The following is a 20,482-nucleotide window of genomic DNA, read 5'->3' as shown; positions in this document are numbered from 1 at the left end:
TTAAAATGGCCCTCATGTGCTGTCATACAGTCTCAACAGGAATGTTTGTCACTAGTTTTGAAATCTATGGACCATCTCATGTGAGGGAAACTGAATATTGGGAATGAAACCTCAGTGAAACTGAATATTGGGAGTGAAACCTCTCAGTGTTTTAATAAAGGGTCAGTTCACTCAAATTACCAAACCACGTCAAGCCAAGTACTTTATCACACGTCATTCAGAAACAGTTGACTGAATGAATTGCCATGGCGAGTTCGAGTTAAGATAAAGCTCTAAGCGGAGTCTTTCCCAGCTGCCTTAAAATGCCTCAAATGACTGAAACGGAGTCGTTTCACATGACTCTGCAGCGTCTTCCAGCTCTTTGTTTCTACTTTGCAACCCTGTTTTGGAGTATTTTGCAGCTAAAGAGACTTCTGTGCAGTTGCTGTGTTACATCCATGTAGTGTCTGAAATGTGCCAAGAGCTGTAGCAAACTCTCTGCATGTAGTATATAAGTGGGTAAATGGACAGCCTTAAATTCATTAGGTTAATGTCGATTCAAGTGAGGCAAGAAAACGAATGCTTCCAATATTACTGAGTGAACTAACCCTTTAAAAAAAATGAACCGCAGAAGAAGCCATACAAGTTTAACTGAGCCAACGACGTAAATCCCACCTCAAGCAGGTGTACCTCAGACTGTCTGCGTCAGTATCATCATCATCATTATTATTATTATTATTATTATTATTATTACTACTACTACTACCATGGTCACACATTTCAGTTTCCGCTTCTTCTAACTTTCTTTTTTTAAAATCTGCGCCTAATTTTTAGTATAAAGGAAAAAAGTTCAGTTTACAGTAAACACTGATCAAAATACTGAAGCTGGGTCCACGCAGGAAGCGATGTCACTCATCACGCGTAGCCTTGAAGCTAAAAGGTTCGTCGCTAGTGGACTTTCTAGACCCCGGTTGCCTAGGTAACCCTCTAACGCATTTACCGCACTGTGATATGTCAATTAACGGTATCTTGTGCTCTTATTGGCCGAAGTTGATTGAAGTTGAGTAAAGCTCATCTCGGGATACGCCCACTTTGCCCTCACCAACCGTTATGTCGCCTGTCATCGCTTCCTGTGTGGAAGCCATTAAAATGTTTTAGTTTTTACCATATAGATGTTCACACAGATCATGTTTCTAAAATGCTTCATAATTAAACAGAATCCGTTCTTTGATTTTTGACTGAATCTGCTGATCCTGCTCTAAAACGAACCAATAAAAAAAAATCCTGTTTTAAATGTGTACTGTCAAGTTTTATCAAACATAAAAAAGTAAATAACAAATACTCGTCTCAATTTTCTATAAGTTTTTATTTTACATATACTACAGTATTTTTTGACAAAGGAGGGGGAAAGATGAACAGGCTTTTTGGCTTTTCAAACTGATTTATTAAAAAATAATAATAAAGAACTGAACAAGTTCATATTTTTGTGGAGAATTTTCTGACTGTTGAAATGCAAAGTTGACTCGCTCCAGTCGCCTTTTCCGGCTCATTTCTGTTTGCATGCAGTGTTATAGGTTTAAACAGTAACATCTTACAACTGAATACAAAACAAATGCTACTTTTTCAAACAAATTGCACCTTTTTTTCTTCTTTTTTTGGATTTCGGGCATATTGCACACTTCAGATAATGCAAAAAGGAAAAAAAAGAATTAAACAGTAACAAAAGAGCGAGTCAGAAAAATAGATCCTCGTGCCCCCCTTTTCATTATGCTAATTTATTTAATTTTTTTAAAGAAACACAGTGATTGAACCACACTGCTTCTGGTATGATCACAGTAAAATAACCCAGAAGTGGTGAACTTTGACCTTTTTTTTTCCTTTTAAACTAAACGTTACTTTGCTACAGTAGCTCCTAAAAGATTCTGATTAATAAATGAATGCAGAGCGGCTACAGGTCAGATTTAAACTTCAAGCGTCGGCTCTTCTGCAGATTTTCCTCTGATTGTCTGATTCTCACTCGAGATTGTTTTACATCAGCACAATTAACGATGGAGAAATTAGCATAATGCAGAATGGTTACTGTACAGAGCTTTTTAAACACAGCAGGGTGGGTTTTTTTTTTTTTTCGTTTTTGTGATCAGTCTCGTCAGAAACAAGAGCACATTTTACAGATTTAAACAGAAACATGAGGAATACATTCTTAGACTTCTTGTCCAGGTCCATGTTGTTGAAGGAGAGCAGAGTCCAGATCAGGCGGTGAACCTCCAACGTGCCTGATTTTAGAAAACACCTCAGAGGTTCAGGGTGTTTAGAGAAGTCTTGACTTCGAGGTTTGGAAGGATGCAGACAACTTGAGATGAGATACATTCAGCTTCGGGTCATTTAAGTCTCGACAAATACTGACCTCTTACTTCCAGGACACCCTGATGCTCACTTTAAACTCTCCTGTAAATGGCTTAAATCCAGTGCACTGCATCTGCAAGTTAATACAGTTTATTTATATATAATAATATTATATTTATCAGTTATTCTCGTTATGATTAAAAAGACAAAAATGAGGTGAAGATTTTTTTCGACCTCTGCTGAACCAACACTGAATGACTGATTAGATTAAAACCTGACTCTCCCCCCCTTCGCACATTTATGTACAGATTGATTATCGATAAAGCATCAGAACCTTTATTTAAATCAGCTGTCTGAACGATAATACTGGGATCTCTGGAGGCTACAGATGTTTCAGGTGTGATCAAGGAGAAATCGTCCTGCCTACAAAAGTATGTACAACGAGTGAAGTAAAGCATCTGGTGACTGATGAGTAAAGCTTAAGTGAATCTGAAATGGTTTTCATTTTCCTTTTCTCCCTTGATGAAACACTACTGCAGGCACTGAGCACCACGGTGCAAAAAAAAAAAAAAAAAAAAAAAAAAAAAAGAAAGTAATCACCACCTCCTTCCACGATGATTAGTACTGTTTTGAAACAGAAATAGTCCAAACTTTTCAGTAACGGATATGACTCTCCCTTGCACCAGCATCCGTGCTACACAGAGGCAGGTTTTACCCAGAATTCAATGCTTCAGGACCTCCGGCTGCCACAGTGATGTGCGATCAGGAAGCAGGAGGTCAGTCCCGATACCCACACTTAAGGAGCATCCGAGCAGGAGCCATGAATGTAGTTTCCATCGCTGTGCAGGTGCATTTTTTGTAATGGCCACCAGGGGGCGAGTCCTGTGGCTGTAACAAAAAAAACTTGCTTGGCTCTTGGCTCATTCTTCGCGACCTCAGCAAACACCTTCCTGGTGACTTTTTGTGCTCAATCACCAGTGTCATGTCGTGCATCGCAATGTGATTCACATATGATGACCAGCTCATAACTAGCAGATTTAAATAAAATAGTGTTAAGTCTAACGGGTCAAAACATATCTGCAGGTTAGATTATAAGATGGAACCGCTGTTGTAGTTTATTTGATTTCTTTTGTGTTTAGAGACCAAAATTAACTATTTGGCCCCAACTGATATTTTGAGCTCTGGAGTGCTGCTTTATGTACCAAAGGGCAGAATTGCAGCAGGTTTAACCAAAACTCGTGGCTCTTTCAATTGGTATTAAAGGCTGTATTATCCTCCATTCTCTCATAGCATTTGATTGATTGAAGGCCGTGTGTCACTGCAGGAGAGGTCCTATCTGTCACAGTTCTGCTCGTAATTTAGTCACTACTTCTGGTTGATTCGTTTGTATTTGTGCAGCCATGGCCGTTTCAGCTTTACTCTCACAGTGTTAAGGCGACCTTTAGGGAATAATCTGCCTCTTTGTCAAAATGCACGAGAGCTCAGGGTGTCCTGACCTGTGAGGACGGCTGCCATTACAGAGACGTCACTGATCACTACGGGTTTGTGTCTGGTAGAAAGGAGAGAGTGCTTTCTCCTTAAAAACTCTGCAGCTCTTAAACCAGGAAATAGATGGAGTTGATTGTTAATTCTACAGCTCCTCTGATAATAGACAGAATAATTCATCATCCTATTCACACACACCCTGGTTTTACTCATTTCATAATTCACTCATTTGTCTAAAATCATGAAGCTAAAGCTGCATTTAAGAGAAAAGTTGAGAGGCTTAATAAATCCCACAATTCATCACGCTCAGCTTTTAGGTTCACAGACACGATTCTAATGGCACTGGTTTACTAATTTATAACAAGGCTAAACACCCTGTGACCCTTTCATTGTAATAAACACTCTTCTTACTTAAACTCCAAATGAGATAAGAAAGTTTTACTTAGTGCCTTCATCCCTTCCTGGATGCGTTCGCTATCTGAGGACAAACTGCACAATATCGGCCGCCTGACGCTCGTCGCGTGGCAGCTTCTCAGAGGCAGCAAAAGTGTGGGTATCAGGACGGACACAGTGTGATCTGTGGAGACATCCTGACTGAGGTGACAGGTGATCCTATTCAGAGCTTCCTCAGACCGTGGGTGGATGCATAGGTTTGGCTTGAGGAATGCTACCCTGCCGGGCACGGCACAGTTTTCGGGCTCTTTTGAAGTGCAAACAGCCGAAGGGAGATGATGTCAGAAAAACAAGAAGAAGAAGAAGAAGTTTGGAGGTGAGAAGGGGTGCAGGTTGGTGGGATGTCTGAAGTTCCTAAGAGATGATCTCCAGGATGTAGAAGATCAGCTCCATGACCACCGGGCCCTCGCTCAGTTGACACGCCCCGCCGTGAATGACGGGGATCAGAGCGCTGTCCAGGTCGCTCAGGTACTGAGGCAGGAGAGGCTGGCCGTTGCTTCCGACCAGATAACCCACCTGCGGAGAATGAAAGGGTGAAGTCATACCAAAGATCTAGTGTAAACTGGCACATCGGGCAGATTTCTGATGGTTTTCTGCAGATTTATGAAGAGTTTGAAAAATAATGTGGACTGTGGCAGGGTTCAGTCTTTAGAAGGATTCGTTCCGTTGTTGATGCAAAGGTCTGTTTACACATCAGGGTCTACATCTATAAAACAAACCTTCTCAGAGTCCTACCTGGTCAGAGTCCAGAGTGACCCTCAGTCCCAGTTTGGCCATGCCGTCCTCCTTCAGCAGCTTCAGGTGTGGACACAGAGCCATGCAGAACGCTCTCGCCACGTTCTCCGTGAGGCGGCTGTGGTCGGCCGGGTCGCTCAGAACACTGGTTTGGTCTTCGCTCTGGAGGAAGAACACCTGAGAGCAGCACAGAAAAACAACTTTATAATAAGACCTGCAGACCTGAAAACAGATACATATATTTTTGGGGTTGTTTGTAATATGTGATAATGAGGAGATTGGGTTAGAACAGCAGAGGAAGGTGACTCAGACTTTTTGAGATAAACTGACCTCTTTTTTTTTTTTTTCCCTCCAACCTCCTGAGCACAAAAACAGGGTCTTAAAGCTGCACTCAACTTTTTCTCTAAATAAAACAATCCTTGAACTTGTATTAACACAATATGTTAAATCCTCTCATCTTCCTACTGTATATGAGGAGAAATTATCATGGCGTGTGTCATCAGAGTTTACTTTAGCCTGAGTTAATGGAGCTGCAGCCTTGCGGGATGAAGGTTAAAACAGTTTAAGCTGTCTGTCCTGAGAGGCTTCAGTGGTGGCCTGATTTCCTCACTGGCGCTCGGTAAAATGAGCAGACTGTACCTCGGTCCAGCGGATGACTTTGCCGTTTGCTCTGAACTCGGAGCCGTGGAAGATCTTGACACTGGGTATGGACTCCATGGACTTCCCGTCGATTGGGCTGATGACGCTGAACAAACACACAAAAGTTACAAATGAAGCGCGCAAGTAAGAAAATTGCTGATTCTTTGTGGGAGACCCAAATAAACCGCTTCTGCAGCATCTGAGCCCTTTGCCCTTGAGCAAAGCGCTGACCTGCCAGCTGCTCGGCTGGAGCAGCAAAAGCACCAACATCAAAGCATCAAGCAGAGGCTGAAGCCAGCTCATTTTTTTTTGCTGGTTTGTTTTTGATTTTTAAAATTGCAGGGTTTTTTGCCCTCTGTGTGAGCGAACACCAGTTTGTTTTTTAACGGTTCCTGGGCAAATGTTAAACGAGACCTCGCTGCCTTGCATCATTAAGTTATTCCACTGTGTGGACGCCTTTAAAGGTCATGCTGCTCTAAACGCTCCATTTAAGGCTGTTTTTCCTCAGTTGGTACTGAGGTGCCTTGAACTTTGAACCCTGGTTGGGCTCCTTCTGTGTGGAGTTTGCGCTGGTTCCTTCTGGGTATTCCAGCTTAGGCTGTGCGATATGACCAAAATCTCATATCCCGATATAAGAATTCTATCACCCGATAACAATATAAATCACAAAAACGTAACATTTTCTGTAAATTATGTGAATCTCAGGCAGCTCAACTTGCGGGAAGTGTTTCCAGCTGCGCGTCATGTAGCTGGAGTCGAGTGTTTTAACCGATGTATGAAACGATACATTTTTAGACATAAGTTGTAACGGCCGCCGTTTTCTTTGTGAGTATTTATTACACGGCGTGCTGCGGGGAAAAGCCTGTTCTAATGTTTGAGTCTAAGGTTTATTTTTTAGCACCTGACGGCTCTTTTTTTACTTCTCATCCGTAAATAATCTGCTCTTTCACGTGATTCAGTTTATTTTGAAAAGTCTCAACAGGATCTTGAGCTTTATTGTGAAAGGTTTATGTGGAACATAAACAAGCGGACACGCGATGCTGTTACCGTCGTTGTTGCTAAGGACAACGCATAAAAACAGGCGCTTGTCCGTCCGTAGTGTGGTTATATTAAATATAAGAGAAAGAGAGAACTTTAAGAAATTAATATAGCTACTACAGTGACCATCAAAACCATGAAAAAAATATTGCCGTAAAGAGTTTATTTTGCGACACCACGAAACAAACGATAGCTTAAAATGAAACGATAGACGTTTTTATATCGTCATCCGATATATATCGTTATATCGAACAGCCCTATTCCAGCTTCCTCTCACAGTCCAAAGAAACACATGTTAGGTTATCTGTTAACTGTAAACGGCCCTGAGTGAAAGGCTTTAACTGTTTAAAATTAAGTGTCGAACGACTGTGTAGTTAAATGGTCATCTTAGCCATACAGCCCACCTGCTGCTCAGATCATCTGTTTGTGAGGGGCAGCCAATCAGAAAAAAAAAAAAAGCTGTCTTAGAGGGAGATGAGCTAAAACAGCTCGTTTCAGTCACTGGATCAATGCTGGATCAGGTGACCCTGAACTATTCCTTAATTATGCAGCAATAGGCTTCTGGTGGGCTGTTCTATTTTATGAATAAACATGAAAGAAAAGAGCGCAATATACACTGTAGACCAACTCTGATTGTGTGACAGTGGCTGAGGGTTAAAACAGCTTCTGTGCAGTGAAAATATCCTCTTAATGAAGTCATATCGTATCTGGTGACAGGCCTGAATTAGACTGAACAGTGAAGAGTCGCTTTTAAATGAGCAGATTTTATCATCCTGCTCTAAAATTGATTGCAGCGGTCCGGATCTCACAGCCGTGTCAGACTGCATCATTCCACCCTGCTAAGATTCTCCCTCACAGGGCTTCCCCCGGCGTGCATAATGACTTTTTATAGCAAAGTAGTAAATGCAGCGCCCGGGAAGCTATCAGTTCAATTGTCCGTGACATAAATGCATCTCTTCCAGCTCCCCTTCCCCTCCTGACTTCCCTCCCCCCTCCACCCCATCTCACCCTTTGTTGAAATTGTGATCATCCTCCGTCCACTGGATGTGGACGACCTCCTGGTTCTCCTCCTGGTCAGCTTTACCGCACGTGATGGTGAAGTCTTTCATGTCCCTCAGGGCTTGACGTAGAGAGTCCATCGTCTCAGCTGTGATCTGAATCATGACGCCATCTATAGGAGGAAAAAAAGCTGCTCAGTTGCTTTACCCAGTACTGAGGATCATGATTATTTACTTTATTTATTTATTTTAACTTTAGTGACAATTCTTTTGACTAATTTCAACATTTCTGCAGCCAACGTGTAGCTTTGCTGACGCTGTTCTCACCTTCCACGATGCTGGTCTTGGCTAAGAAGCCAGACGAGGCTTTCAAAGCACCACTGAACACAAAGAAGCAGGCTCCAGTAACTGAAACAAACAAAGAGATAAAGTAAGAGGCTGAGCTACTTTCAGGCAAACAGATGAGACAAACAGTCAGGGGGAGGATATTCAGGCATCGCAGCCTTCCAGACGAGCCGCAGATAAAGGAGGTCTCAAGTGTGACGGTCGAGCCGGTTTCTGAGTCGGCACCTTTGCGCGGCTGGTGATGGATGCTGATGGCCTGCGTCTGATAGTTCCCGTCATCGTTCTGGACGCACACCAAGTGGGAGTCGGCCCGGTCGTTGAAACACGCCCCCATGGCCAGCACGTGTTCGTTGGACTTGTTCATGGCCTTCATCAGCTGCAAGGACAAATAATATGCATGACTAATTAAGTAGCCCTTTGTGCGTGCGTGGAGCAGAGAGGCTGCCTGGTTAAGCCTAATTGCAGTGGGCTTGTGGGTAAAGTCCTCAGTTTAAACGGGACGGCGCTGACAGACTGTGGGAAAAGGACACGTCACGGGTGGATATCAACAGCCGAAAGATCTCCCATATTAATTCTGCTAACTCTCCTGCCTCTGCCTCTCTTTGAAGCCGTCCTTTGAAAATGTAGAAATAAAACTGAAAATCTGGAGGGTTTTAACCACTCGCTGCGCTAAAAAAGCTCGACTGCAAGCTGTTGAGCAACAGTGCCCGCTCCACATTACTGGGTTCCCATCTGTTACCGCATCGACAGCCAAACGCTACAACCGGCACCGCACTCTCCGCCGCGGCTTTATTTCTCACCCAAACGCGTATCACTTCTTCTGGTACGCCGTTCATTCACACCCTCGAGGCAGCAGCGTTATAACACGTGGGCAGCCCACACCTCATGTTCAGCTGCAGGGACTCCAGAGAGTTTGTCACGCAGCACCTACACACAAGTCAGCCTCATTCACTGATGTCATTAGTCTGATGGAGGGAGTCTGCATGTTGGAAGATTGAAAAATGATGCCTGATCCTGAAAATAATGCTTAAATATGAATTATATAAGAGGAAAATCTGCTTTCCTTCATTTTCTGGAATTTGTTTTTAATGTTTAATGCGAGGATTTTACTTTCTATTCATTTTATAAAGACAAACACTCAAAAAACAGAGATCCATCACAGAGGTGGGGTGCAAGCCAGAGTTATAACATTCTTTTATAATTTCTGTAATTTTATTTCATTTTGTAATTCTTATTTAATTTCTGTTTATTTTAATTTCATTCAGCTTCCTAAGTAGGTTTTGCTTGTTTAAGTTTGGATTGTATTACTTTCACCACCAACTTTAGTCTTTTTATTCATTATAAATGGTGTTTATCAGGACGATATAACGAGTTCAGAACAGGTGAACAAATCCCAGTTTTAAATAAAAACACGTGCACTAAATCTTTCATGCTGATTAAAGAAATGTGACCACACTGAGAAAGACTGAAACTAAAGACTCCATATAACAAATGTATACAGGCAGCTGTGAGTCCATCTGACTGACTGTCAGAGATTACACAAAAACTACGCAACCAAACTTTATGCAACTTAGAGGAGAGGCAGTGAATGTTTCCAATACAATCTCAGGACATGTCCTGACTATAATGTTGATTTCTAGCTGTGGTAAATCAAACATCAATCGTAGGTGGACCAAAGAATTATGACCAAGGCGACTACAGGTATGAGACCTTTGAAATGTGACTTTCAATGTAATTAAACACCAGGCTTGTGATTCGCTCAGTTCTAAATGAATAGCGTTAAAACGTTTATATTATTAAGAAGAAAGTATCCCAAGTAATAAAAATACCCAAACAACGTCCCCTGTTCCTGAGTTTGAAGCACTGCTGAAACACAGCAAAGGTTTCAGGTCATTAACTTTAAATGTATAGATGTAATTTTTACACCATTAATCTTCTCACATGCAGAGACTAACACGCTGGATGGCCAGAGGAACCTTTTTCTCGTTATCACCTTTAGGGTTTCTCTCTATGAAAGTTTGTTTCTGCCAGTAAATAAATAAATAAATAAATAAATAGCAGGTCAAAATTTCTGCTGGCAGAAACAGGCTTCCATATTCCTCAGTGTATTCTAACTGTGAAGTTAGCTAATGCATCTCACCAGCCTGCTGTTAACGGTGATGGTTTTTAAATGTATGCATGCACCATGTAAGGGACAGACAGATTTGGTGAAGATGAGCATTGCGGTTGCATTGCATGATTGAAGTGTGTAGAATGAGTGAAAAAGCAGCACTATGAAGTGGAAATCTTTATCATTTTCTCTATCATTATTTTCTGAAAATAAATACAACCGGACGGGCGCTCACCTCATTGTAGCGATTGCTGGGGATCTTGATGCTCGTCTTCCTCACCTCCATGTCCACAACCAGACCTTTGACCACCGGCAGCGTGTACTGGTAGTTACGGAAGTCCTGGGACAGTGGAAAAAAAGAAAAAAAAAAAGAACAACATAAATGAACTGAAATGAACATCATAACAAACAAATCACTTGAATGGTTACATTCCTGTTTACATACCCAGCATATAGCGGGGGGCTCTTTAACCTTTAAAATAATTAAAAAGTGAGCTCAGGAAGAGAAAAACAAATCACTTACCGCCAGCAGGTTCATGATGGTGTGACCGGTCTCTCCAAAGAGCGGTTTTCTGAAGCGAACGCTGAACAGCGGGCACGGATAAACTGCAGAACACAATGATTACTGGTGATTACAGGAGAATCTTCCTCTTCCACAAATGTGGTTTCATGGACTTATATTTTTTGCTATTTTCAAAACAATTTCACAGCTGATTTCATTACACAATCCCCTAAAAAGTGAAAGAACTCAGAGGAGACAGAAGACAGAAATCCCTCTGGAGTTGTGTCAGAAATCTTGCGCAAAAAGCTGCCAAATCAAACACGTGGCTCCCCTGCTGTGACGACTCCTTATGAATTAGCAAGCAGCAGAAAATAGCGGCTTCTTTATTTCATTAGTGCTCCGGGGCTTTGTGGTCTGTAGGTTTTTTCCAGGTATTTCAATGTTACACAACTTCTTTTTTTTCCTCCTCTTCATCCATAAATGCAAATGAGCAGAACAAGAGACCCCACGCATCACACACAGTGAACTCCTAATCCACAAGTGAAAAAATAAATAAATAAAAAATACAGCAGCTGCTTATTTCCTTCAGCAACTAAAGCTTCTTAGATGACTATTTTTAGCCTTATCACTGCAAACAGCCGGGGAAAAAGAGATCTCAGTATAAACTCTCATTAGCAAAGAAAGAAATAAAGCTCAGCCTCAATCTGCACTTCGTGCTGACGAGTCTCTCGGCCTTCTGCTGGTCAGCGCCGGAGGTAAGAGGTGAGAGCGTGGAGAAGAGCGCCGTTTGTGTGGTGGGCCGATTTCATGGCTGCGCAACTGTTTTGTGTTTAAGAGCTTCGACTGTGTGCGGCTTTGTTAATGTATTCTATCCGTGCTCGCTGGATGCAGACAAGGCGCTTCACAGAGCCGAGCGGGCGGTGCTCGGCACTGGCAGGTCTGGCTGTGAGAGAAGAAGATTTGGTGAAAGCAGCGTCGCCGTTAAATCCCTCCTTCATGTGGGAAGCCATGATATGAAGTCAGCTGACATACTAAGTTCTCTAGATCTTAATATTTTACCATAAAGACCCAACAGACCATTACAGGATACTCACACACTTAATGTTCCCAGGGACCTCAGTGCTGTCTAAGCTTGAAATAGGAGCAACGTTTTTTGGAGTAACCTCAGCTCATTTTAACTCAATCCTACAAACATGTGCTGCGTCTCCACTTCACTTCAGTCCACAATTCAAATTTCTGAAGCCTCTACCTCCTAAAACAGACTCCTTCCTTCCCACCATAGCCAAGTTCTGCTCTTACAGGGATCATCTTTCTCTCTAATATTACCTTATTACATAAAGCACCTTGAGGTGACTGTGGTTGTGAAGTACAGCAAAAGAAACAAACATAACTGAAGTGATGTACCCAGCAACACTACAAAATGACAAAATGTGCAGAAATGTCTGTTAAACAGGAAGTAATATGAGCAATTCACTTTTCCCTGGCAACCGGGTGTTGTATGTGTGGATAACGCCGATTGAGAAACTCCAATAGGGAAACAGGTGTATTATTAAGAAACTAGTGAAGATGTTTGAGAGAAGTCAAGAAAAAAATGTTATGCCTTGGAAAATTAAAACAATAGTGTTTTATTTGCCTTTAGTTAACAAAAAAGCATTTAAGTCACCTCAGTGATTTTAAGAGATTTATAAGTTCACAGCACATTAGCCTGTGTGGCTTGGATCTAATAAAGTTCGGTAAAAAGTTTGATGTGTGTTGACTGAACGTTGATGATACCTGCTGAGTTGAAGCCGAAAAGTGCGGCTGCCATTATTCTCCATGCTATGCCCTCCTGGGATGGTTCAAGACAACAGCTGGAGAACGCATTCTTACAAACAAGCTCCTGCTGCCGAAACAGCCCAATTTTCTTCTTCTAACAAACTTTTTGTTTTGAATCTTTTGCTTCTATATATATTCAGTTTGTTTTTGCATTAATTGTCAAGGTATTTGGTTGGTTAGTGACCAGATGTGGCAGCAGGGGTCATATTGTGACACAGCCCTCCTTAATTTCTGGCTACACTTTGAGCCTCCCTCACTGTGCCACACAGGACCAGTGTTTGGAGGAAAAGCCATAGATATGTCCACCGTTCTTTCACGTCAGACACCGAAGACGCCCGCACCTTTATCATTTGTGCATATGAATCATCTGAGGAAGTCTGTCCACACCGTAAAGAAAAAAAAAAAAAAAATCTGGTAAAAATAGTGACGAACAGGTTTTGTGGGTAAAACAAATGTGCACAAAGTGTAAGGGCAGATTTGTAAATCACATCCAACATCTGGGATTGTTTTGTCTGTGCTTTTAAACTGCTCAGCTTCATTTTCTTTGCATATCAAACTAAATGGGAACTTCAGCTCTTTAGCAACATGTCTGAGTGCCATTAAAGCAACATAATCACATCATTATTACTTCTTAATCACCGTGACGGCACAGTACGGAGCCTCGTATTCTTCTCAACTCACATCGGTACTCTGCTCCCAGCCGCAGCATGAGGCGGATGGGGAAGACCTTGGCCCAGGGCGTCTCCCATTTCTGGATGAGGATCCCGAAGAGGTAGGGCGGGTTGGGCAGGAGCAGGTCCTGCAGCGACTGGAAGGAAGGGCTGATGTAAAGGAAGCCGCCATGCTCCTTGCTGCCCAGGAAGCTCTGCGTGAAGAACGAGTGACTCAGGTGGCTCAGCACGTTACCTTAAAAGAAGCAGAAGAAAAATAAGGGGAATGAGAGGGGTTAGTGATATAAGAAATGGAAGGACGTGGAAGAGGAGGGGTTGATTGAATTAGAGAGGAAAAGCACAGCAGGGAGGAAAGAGAAAATAGAGGAGTAATGCAAGAGGCATTTGGGAGCAATGTAATAAAAAGCAGGGAATGCAAAAAGCAGGAAATTGAAAAAGATGAAGAGGAAGAAAAAAATAAAGTAAGAAAATGAGCACAAATGAAAAGCTAAGAAGGGAAGAGCTTTGGTCCTGAGAAGAGGAGACAGATATGAAAGGCTCAGGGATTACTCAGTGTGGCTAAGCAGCCTTGTTTAGTCTGCATTAAGTTCTACACCAAAGGCTCGCCTGCTCACTCTACAACTTAATTTTACCCATAAAAGGGTTCATGTCTCTAATTATCTGTGGGATAGATCCACGCCTTTAAATGGCACATAACATAATAATCCTAATGGCAGGAAAAAGCTCAGCAGTTAGGACTTGCTAAAGCCAGCACTTCTTCTCGAGGCCTGACGGACGCAGACCTAATCGAGACAGACACAAACAATATGGCTCCCATCCACAAACTTGAAACTGCTCCAGTGTGAATATGAAAAAGGAAACAGCCTGAGGGTAGCGAGCCGTCAAAGTCAGCTGATATTAGCAGTTTTTGCTTTGCAGCATACGGAGGTTAAAAAAAGAAAAGAAAAAACGAACTGCAAAGCGGTGGCGAGGAGTCACGCCTGGAGGGACGCAACCTGACAGCAGGACGCTAATGTTTGGAACATTTTTCATGAACCAGACACAGCAGTGTTGGACGGTAACCCGATTTCCAAATTGAGCTCGAGTGGGCGCACCTGTGGTCTCTATGAAGCAAAAAGTAGAGCTCAGACATTTTCCTCTTGTGCACTACATTTAGAGTTTGCTCATTTTTAACAGGGCAGGCCCCCGACTGAGACACCCCACCTGTGGACTCTAGACAGAACCGCTAATGAGTGGCTCCACGGTGCAGGTGGAAATGAGAGCATCCTGGTGGAGCTGCTAATGTTGTTCTTACCACTGAGGGCCTCCTGGTAGAGCTGCACAAAGTGGGTGAAAATGTCTTTGGGGATGGTCTTCTCATCTGGCAGACACTGGAGGAGAATGACGACCTCGGCCTGGCCGACGGCATGCATCCCTTTAGTCGTCACGTACCAGCACTTCCTGTTTACGTCTGTGGGGTTAGAGGGAAAACGTGTCAGGGCACAGTTACATTAGAGGCCCCTTTACGGAAGTGATCTAACATGTTTTATATGAATAATAATCCATTAAAAAATAAAAAATAAAAAAATCAGAAGAACCACCATATACAGTCAGGCCGAACAACATATTCATAACACGTTTTACAAACAACACAACCCTAACTTGAAAGCTGTCAGTAGGGGGCCACCACAGGTGTTGCCCCCTCCTGGTCATTTTAGAGAGATGTGGTTCAGGGGGTTGGGAAGCTCATCTTGTAACCAGAACGTTACCGGTTCGATCCCCTGCTCTGTCTGTCTTGGTCGTTGTGTCCTTGGGCAAGACACTTCACCTACCGCCTACTGGTGTTGGCCAGAGGGTCCGATGACGAGATATGGCAGCCTCGCTTCTGTCAGTCTGCCCCAGGGCAGCTGTGGCTACAACTGTAGCTTGCCTCCACCAGTGTGTGAATGTAAGAGTGACTGAATAGTGGAAAAGCACTATATAAATGCAATCCATTATTATTATTATTAAGACGCTCCTCATTGGCTTAACCCAGAAACTCTGCAATCCAGATTTTTAAAACTGTCATACATAATGCAAAGTATTGATGTATGAGACAAATGGTATGAGACAACATTTATAAATCATGATTTGTGATACACATTTATGAGTATTATTCAGTAGTATTGTGGCATTTCTTCTTATACGCCACACACTGCATTAGCATGGCAGCTCTTTCAGGAATGTCTGAATGAATGCATAATGAACATCTGTGTAACCGAGCTGTGTGTGTGTGAATGACAAAAAGCTGTTACTTTAACAGATACAGTAAGTGAACCAGGCAGTACATATTCTACGTCTGAGAAGGGCTGCGAAGAACTCCTCAGGCAGTTGAGCATGTTTGAGCATGGCTACTCAGTAATTCACAAGAAAAGAAAAAAAAGAGAGCTAAAATCAGCCATCATAAAAAATGTATATAGTCCAAATATGTATTTTGCCTTTTTCCCCTTTTGTCATCAAAAAATTATTAATTTAGAAGTCTGACTCTACGCTCACTGCTGCTCTTCTTCTTTTAAAAAACCCCCAAAAATCCTCCCCCCAGAGCAGTGCTTTAACTCACAGTTGACAAGCTTGACCATAGCGAGCAGGTTCGCGTTGAGCACGAAGACCAGTGGGTCTGGGCCTCCCTCCTCCAACTGTTGCATGAGGACGATCTCCGACGGCCTCTCCTCCACTGCGTAATCTGCAGGTGGTCGGAGCGGAGTAGAAGAAGAAACAGGTAGCGGGAGGAGTCAAGGCAAAGTTAAGATAAATGAGAGGAACGGAGAATGAGAGACGGTGATGTCAGAATGAGAATCAAGAGAGAGGAGGAGAGGGTTGAAGATGGTAAAATGAGTACAAAATCAAATTAGGAAGCAGCTAAAAACTCTCCCAAGCAATCACTTATAACCACAGCATTACCGTGTTCAAACCCACCCTCCCGCCCCCTCTTAGCAATGAGTGGTCGAAACATGAGCGGTGACGGTATAAGCACGAGAGAAACAACATTTAAGAAAAGCACAAAAACGGCAGCTGACGGAGCAATGAGGAGGCAGCAGAACGGTGGGGATGAGGGCAAGCACCTGTGATGTGGCCTCCCGTACCTCCTTTGACTCCGGTGGAGATGAGGATGGGAGGGAGCCCGTCCTCCGGGATCAGGCTGAGAGAGCTGCCCACGGGGCTGCCCACCGGGGCAACAGGGGTATGGGCTGCCTGAGGGTGGAGAGAAGAGGTGGGGGGGGTGTGGAGTTAGATGTACTGAAGGTTATAACACACAGTGAGATGTAATAATACAGACAATACTCAGGAACTACGGCTGAGACTATTGGCAGAACAGGTTCAACAAGCATTAAGTGTAACTATATATTAATAACAGAGCAGGTTGGATTTAAATATCAGCAGTGCTCTTTAAAATAATCCAAGAAGAAGAAAAATACTTGAAACAATACAAAACTGACATTTCAGCCATTTGGTCCCTTATATCCTTAAAGCTGCAATGATCAATATTAGCAGGTGGAGAGCATGAGTCACACAGCTTCGACAGCATCTCATAACTTCACCATCTAGTTCACTAAGACTGCTTTTACAGCACAGTCACGCCGCTGTGGAGTAACAGAGTGGAGTACTCAGCAGCTGAAAGCCGGTTAGAGGGTAAGGGAGTAGAAATTAGAGCCACGCTGATCAGGTGGGCAGAAAACAACTCCACAAAAATACTAATTGTTGTTCCGCTGGATGTGTAGACAGGCGACTCCTTATGAACTCATTCACTTCTCTTTAAACTTTACCTTGGATATTTTTGCCAATGTGATTTTTACATTTATTGAACTGTTCAGTAATGATCCGAAACAATTTAGCCTGAGAGATTTAAAAGGCATCTATTATGATTAATCCCTGTGAGCTGAAGCCAGCCACACACCGCTCTGTCTGTTTTCTGAGGGGCAGCCAATCAGAAGAAAGCTGGCATACCCGTTTGCAGCCTGCAATAAAAAATAAATAAACATGGTTTTGTTTGGTGTGGACATTTCATTACAATTGTATGTGTGTGATGGTGGTTTTTTTTTTTTCCACTTTACTCATTTGTTTGACTTTTCTAAGGCTTAAAGTTGGAACCGTAGCTCCCTTGACTGACAGGTGCTACAGCTGACCGCTGTGTGTGCCACTGAATTAGACCAGAGTTGTGCTGCTGGTGCCTTTTGGAGAATTCTAATATTCCTGTGGCTTCCTGTTGGAATACTTTATTAGTTTGTTACTTGGCACTGCTCAGTGCCTGTACATTGCAACCCTATACTTTATGAATGCAGCTTGCTAACCGTGATTGTGAGCATTAGCTGATAACTTAGCATTCCACCTTCTTGTCCAAATATGAACATTTTCTGTCCATAAAAAATAATAATAATAATAATAATAATGTAGCAGTGGCCAAAAGACTAATGTTATATCCTGGTAGCCTCTTGCATTACTCCTGGTGGTGGCTACACTCATCGTTTATTTACAGTCTACAAGATAAATAAGGATTATTATGACCCGTAATTCATGCAAAGCTACTTTACTAGATTGCAAAAATGAAATCGTCACACTGGAAAACTAACACAATGAAGTCCCTTTAAATTTTATTTAAAGACAAATATTGGGTCGACATTAGAGACCACAGCTATCTCGACATTAAGTTTCTTGAACAAGCTCAATACAAATTAATAGCATCTTATATTAATTGCTCTCGACCTTGTTTCAAAGACTTTGCGACCGGTCTGTTATAAATCTACCAAAATGTGATTACTTATGCTGCTTGAGTCATTTTGTCAGATTTGATAAAGCTCCTCCACAGCGGCAGAGGACATCGTCTAACTCGTTTCACTGGCTCCATCGTACTCTTCCCTGTGATAAGTAAAATGAAAAACTGATTGAGGGTCTTTTTCTTCTGGCCTGAACCAAAGCCTCTCTCACTCTGCCCTTTTTAGGTTAGTCGCTTTTATTTGAGAAGCAAACCATGAAAACAGTCATGAATGCACAGCAGATGCCTTTCGTGTGCTCCGGTCAAACTAAAGGGCTCGTCTTCTCTGGTGAAGAATTTCTGGCATCAAATTCACCAAGACTTGAATTCTCACATTGACTTTCACATGTTAAAGTCTGGTTTTAAGCTCACGTTCTGTCTACAAAGCATAATAAGGCTTTCTGGGATTCACAGGGAGTCACTTTGTTTCAGAGGCCATGAATCATCCTGACAGCTGATGCTCGATACACCAAAACCACAGAAACAACCGGATACGGCTTACTGTTCTGTTATCCACTTAGAAACAAGCTGAGTGACCCGAGTAAAGCACATTCCAGCTTTAAGCATTTCAATCAAGTGGATTTTCTAATTCTCATAATGCAACAAGGAATGTTTCCTTTGACCTACTGCTGTTTGTCACAGTCTGAGACCGAGCCAGCATACCACCAACAATACCACATAAAGAGTTCTTTGTGACTCCCATCAGCAAAATGCAGAGTAGCAAATAGGGCCATACATAGCTAACCTAATAGTATTAGTTGGGGCTGCCAAGCCTACCTCAGTGGACTCAGAGGTGGAGGATTTATTGATGGCGAGTGACTGCGAAGGAGCCGAGCTGGAGGTCGGCGGTTTGGGTGACTCTGCTGCGTCACCATTGGGTAGGACTCCATCGGCGAACCACACCCTCCTCTGCTCTCGTGAGACGGACCCTGAATGTCAAAGACACGCTGTCAAATTAAAAGCATCAATCGTAATTGTTTTGGTCAATGCTGAGATCGCGATTATTTAATATGATTACACTGGGCTACAGCCATAATTCTTTCAAAATAAATTAAGCCACACAAATGATTTTGTGGGGCTAAAACCGAAAAGGACACTTAAGGGTATTGGTTGACAAAAAGTTTTTAACTGAAACCTGGAATAACATAAATATAAAAGGCACTTCGACCCCTGAATTTTGGCAGAAATGAGCCAACTGAAGTAGGTTGATGCCAATTTTCCTAAACTGTTCATCCAGTTTGATATCAAGCATGAAATTCAACTGTCCAATTTCGAATCTTATGTCATCTCCATTTGAGTTTTTGACCTCTCCTCTGACCTTGGATTTCACCTTCCTCGCAGCAGGAAATCTGTGGTGCTTCAACGTGAAGTTAGAGGATTTTAGAGCATATTAAAATACATAATTTTTCAGTATGCTGTTGAAAGTAGACAGACACGTGGCGGTGGAGTGTTTGAGGCTGTGCAGCCTGACCTGTGGGAGGTCTGGAGGTCATACAGACTGAAAAATCACTTAGAAACATATCTGTTACTATCCCAAGAACATGTTTTATGGCAGTTTGGCTTTTGAGCAGTCTACATTTTGTCTTTTGCTTCTTGTACAGCTGTTGATCAATTGATCAATTATTGTTGTATTATTGATCAATTATTTTGCAATGTAATAATCTTCTGTCTTCTTCATTTAAATGTATATTCTCGGGACATTCTTTTTAATTTTTGTGTGATTATTTTCCACAAAACAGTTGCTCTTGTCTTTGAAAAGCGCTATATAAATAAATTGTTTGTCTACTAGTCAATTTATTTTAAGAAAGAAATGTAATTAAGTGGACTACCTTGGATTTTTAATTAAAATTTACTTGGGGGAGGACGACATATGAATTTCATAGCTACTACTGCCTGATGTGGGGTGAATGTGATCATTTAGAAATGTAAACAGTTGGGAAAGTAGTGCACTGAGCCATAAAAATGATTATTTTGAAATAAACAGCACAATATATCGATTACATTACGATTTATATCGACTGTTAAAAGCTAAAACTGTCATTGAGATTTCCCCCCCCACACATCCACACACACAGTAAATGAAATATCAGCATATAAGGAAAAATCTGCAGAGGACAAAGTGTCACTTTCAAGGGTTACAAAAGATGTTAGCATAAGAGTACTTTTATTCGCCGTAAAGGTCGTACCCTCGTTGCCAGGCTGCTTCAGGACTCCCACGGGCACCATGACGGTTGGAGGGGGCGAGCTGAGCACCCCAGAGGCCTGAGCCTGCTGCAGAGGGGGGATGGTGGAGCAGTACTCGGCTGGGTTGTTGGGGTTTGGACTCTGATTGCTCGCAGCAGCCGGCGTCTCCCATGATTGAGCTGACAGAGAGAAAATGGCACCGGTAAACATTAGGAGTCGACGTGCGTTACATAAGTACACAGACATTTTTCACACCAGGAGAATTCTTGGGGAATTTAGAAGGCTTTCCTGTAAGCAGGTCCTCCTTCATAGCACAAAATTCACAGGTGTTACTATTTTCTCTAATGAGGCCTGTAAGTCTTCACTTCAGCCTTAAAGCTGCTACAGCCTACAGCTGTGCTTCACCTCAGCTTATCA

At 42.4% G+C, this 20,482-nt stretch overlaps 1 protein-coding gene across 5 annotated transcripts in view; it reads right to left on the bottom strand.

The window, feature by feature from the left end:
* Nucleotides 1-1,625: 1,625 nt before the first annotated feature.
* The window catches only part of zfyve9a (zinc finger, FYVE domain containing 9a), a 37,216-nt gene continuing 18,359 nt past the window's right edge, over nt 1,626-20,482 (bottom strand). For 2 of the 5 annotated variants that reach the window (XM_040015643.1, XM_040015653.1), the window contains exons 6-19: nt 20,044-20,244; nt 18,659-18,810; nt 16,194-16,323; nt 15,692-15,814; nt 14,408-14,563; nt 13,124-13,348; nt 10,649-10,731; nt 10,361-10,465; nt 8,241-8,391; nt 7,998-8,078; nt 7,681-7,843; nt 5,635-5,740; nt 4,996-5,172; nt 1,626-4,776 (exon numbers count right to left, since the gene is read on the bottom strand). In XM_040015643.1, the coding sequence (XP_039871577.1) occupies nt 4,615-4,776; nt 4,996-5,172; nt 5,635-5,740; nt 7,681-7,843; nt 7,998-8,078; nt 8,241-8,391; nt 10,361-10,465; nt 10,649-10,731; nt 13,124-13,348; nt 14,408-14,563; nt 15,692-15,814; nt 16,194-16,323; nt 18,659-18,810; nt 20,044-20,244 (2,015 nt within the window). In that variant the 3' untranslated portion in view covers nt 1,626-4,614. The remainder of the gene's footprint in view (nt 4,777-4,995; nt 5,173-5,634; nt 5,741-7,680; nt 7,844-7,997; nt 8,079-8,240; nt 8,392-10,360; nt 10,466-10,648; nt 10,732-13,123; nt 13,349-14,407; nt 14,564-15,691; nt 15,815-16,193; nt 16,324-18,658; nt 18,811-20,043; nt 20,245-20,482) is intronic. The other 3 variants (XM_040015662.1, XM_040015671.1, XM_040015680.1) reach the window with 3 other exon arrangements.

Source organism: Simochromis diagramma, unplaced genomic scaffold (assembly GCF_900408965.1).
Source record: "Simochromis diagramma unplaced genomic scaffold, fSimDia1.1 OVJJ01000205.1, whole genome shotgun sequence".
Lineage (NCBI taxonomy): Eukaryota > Metazoa > Chordata > Actinopteri > Cichliformes > Cichlidae > Simochromis > Simochromis diagramma.
This window is presented reverse-complemented; position numbering and strand designations above follow the sequence as displayed.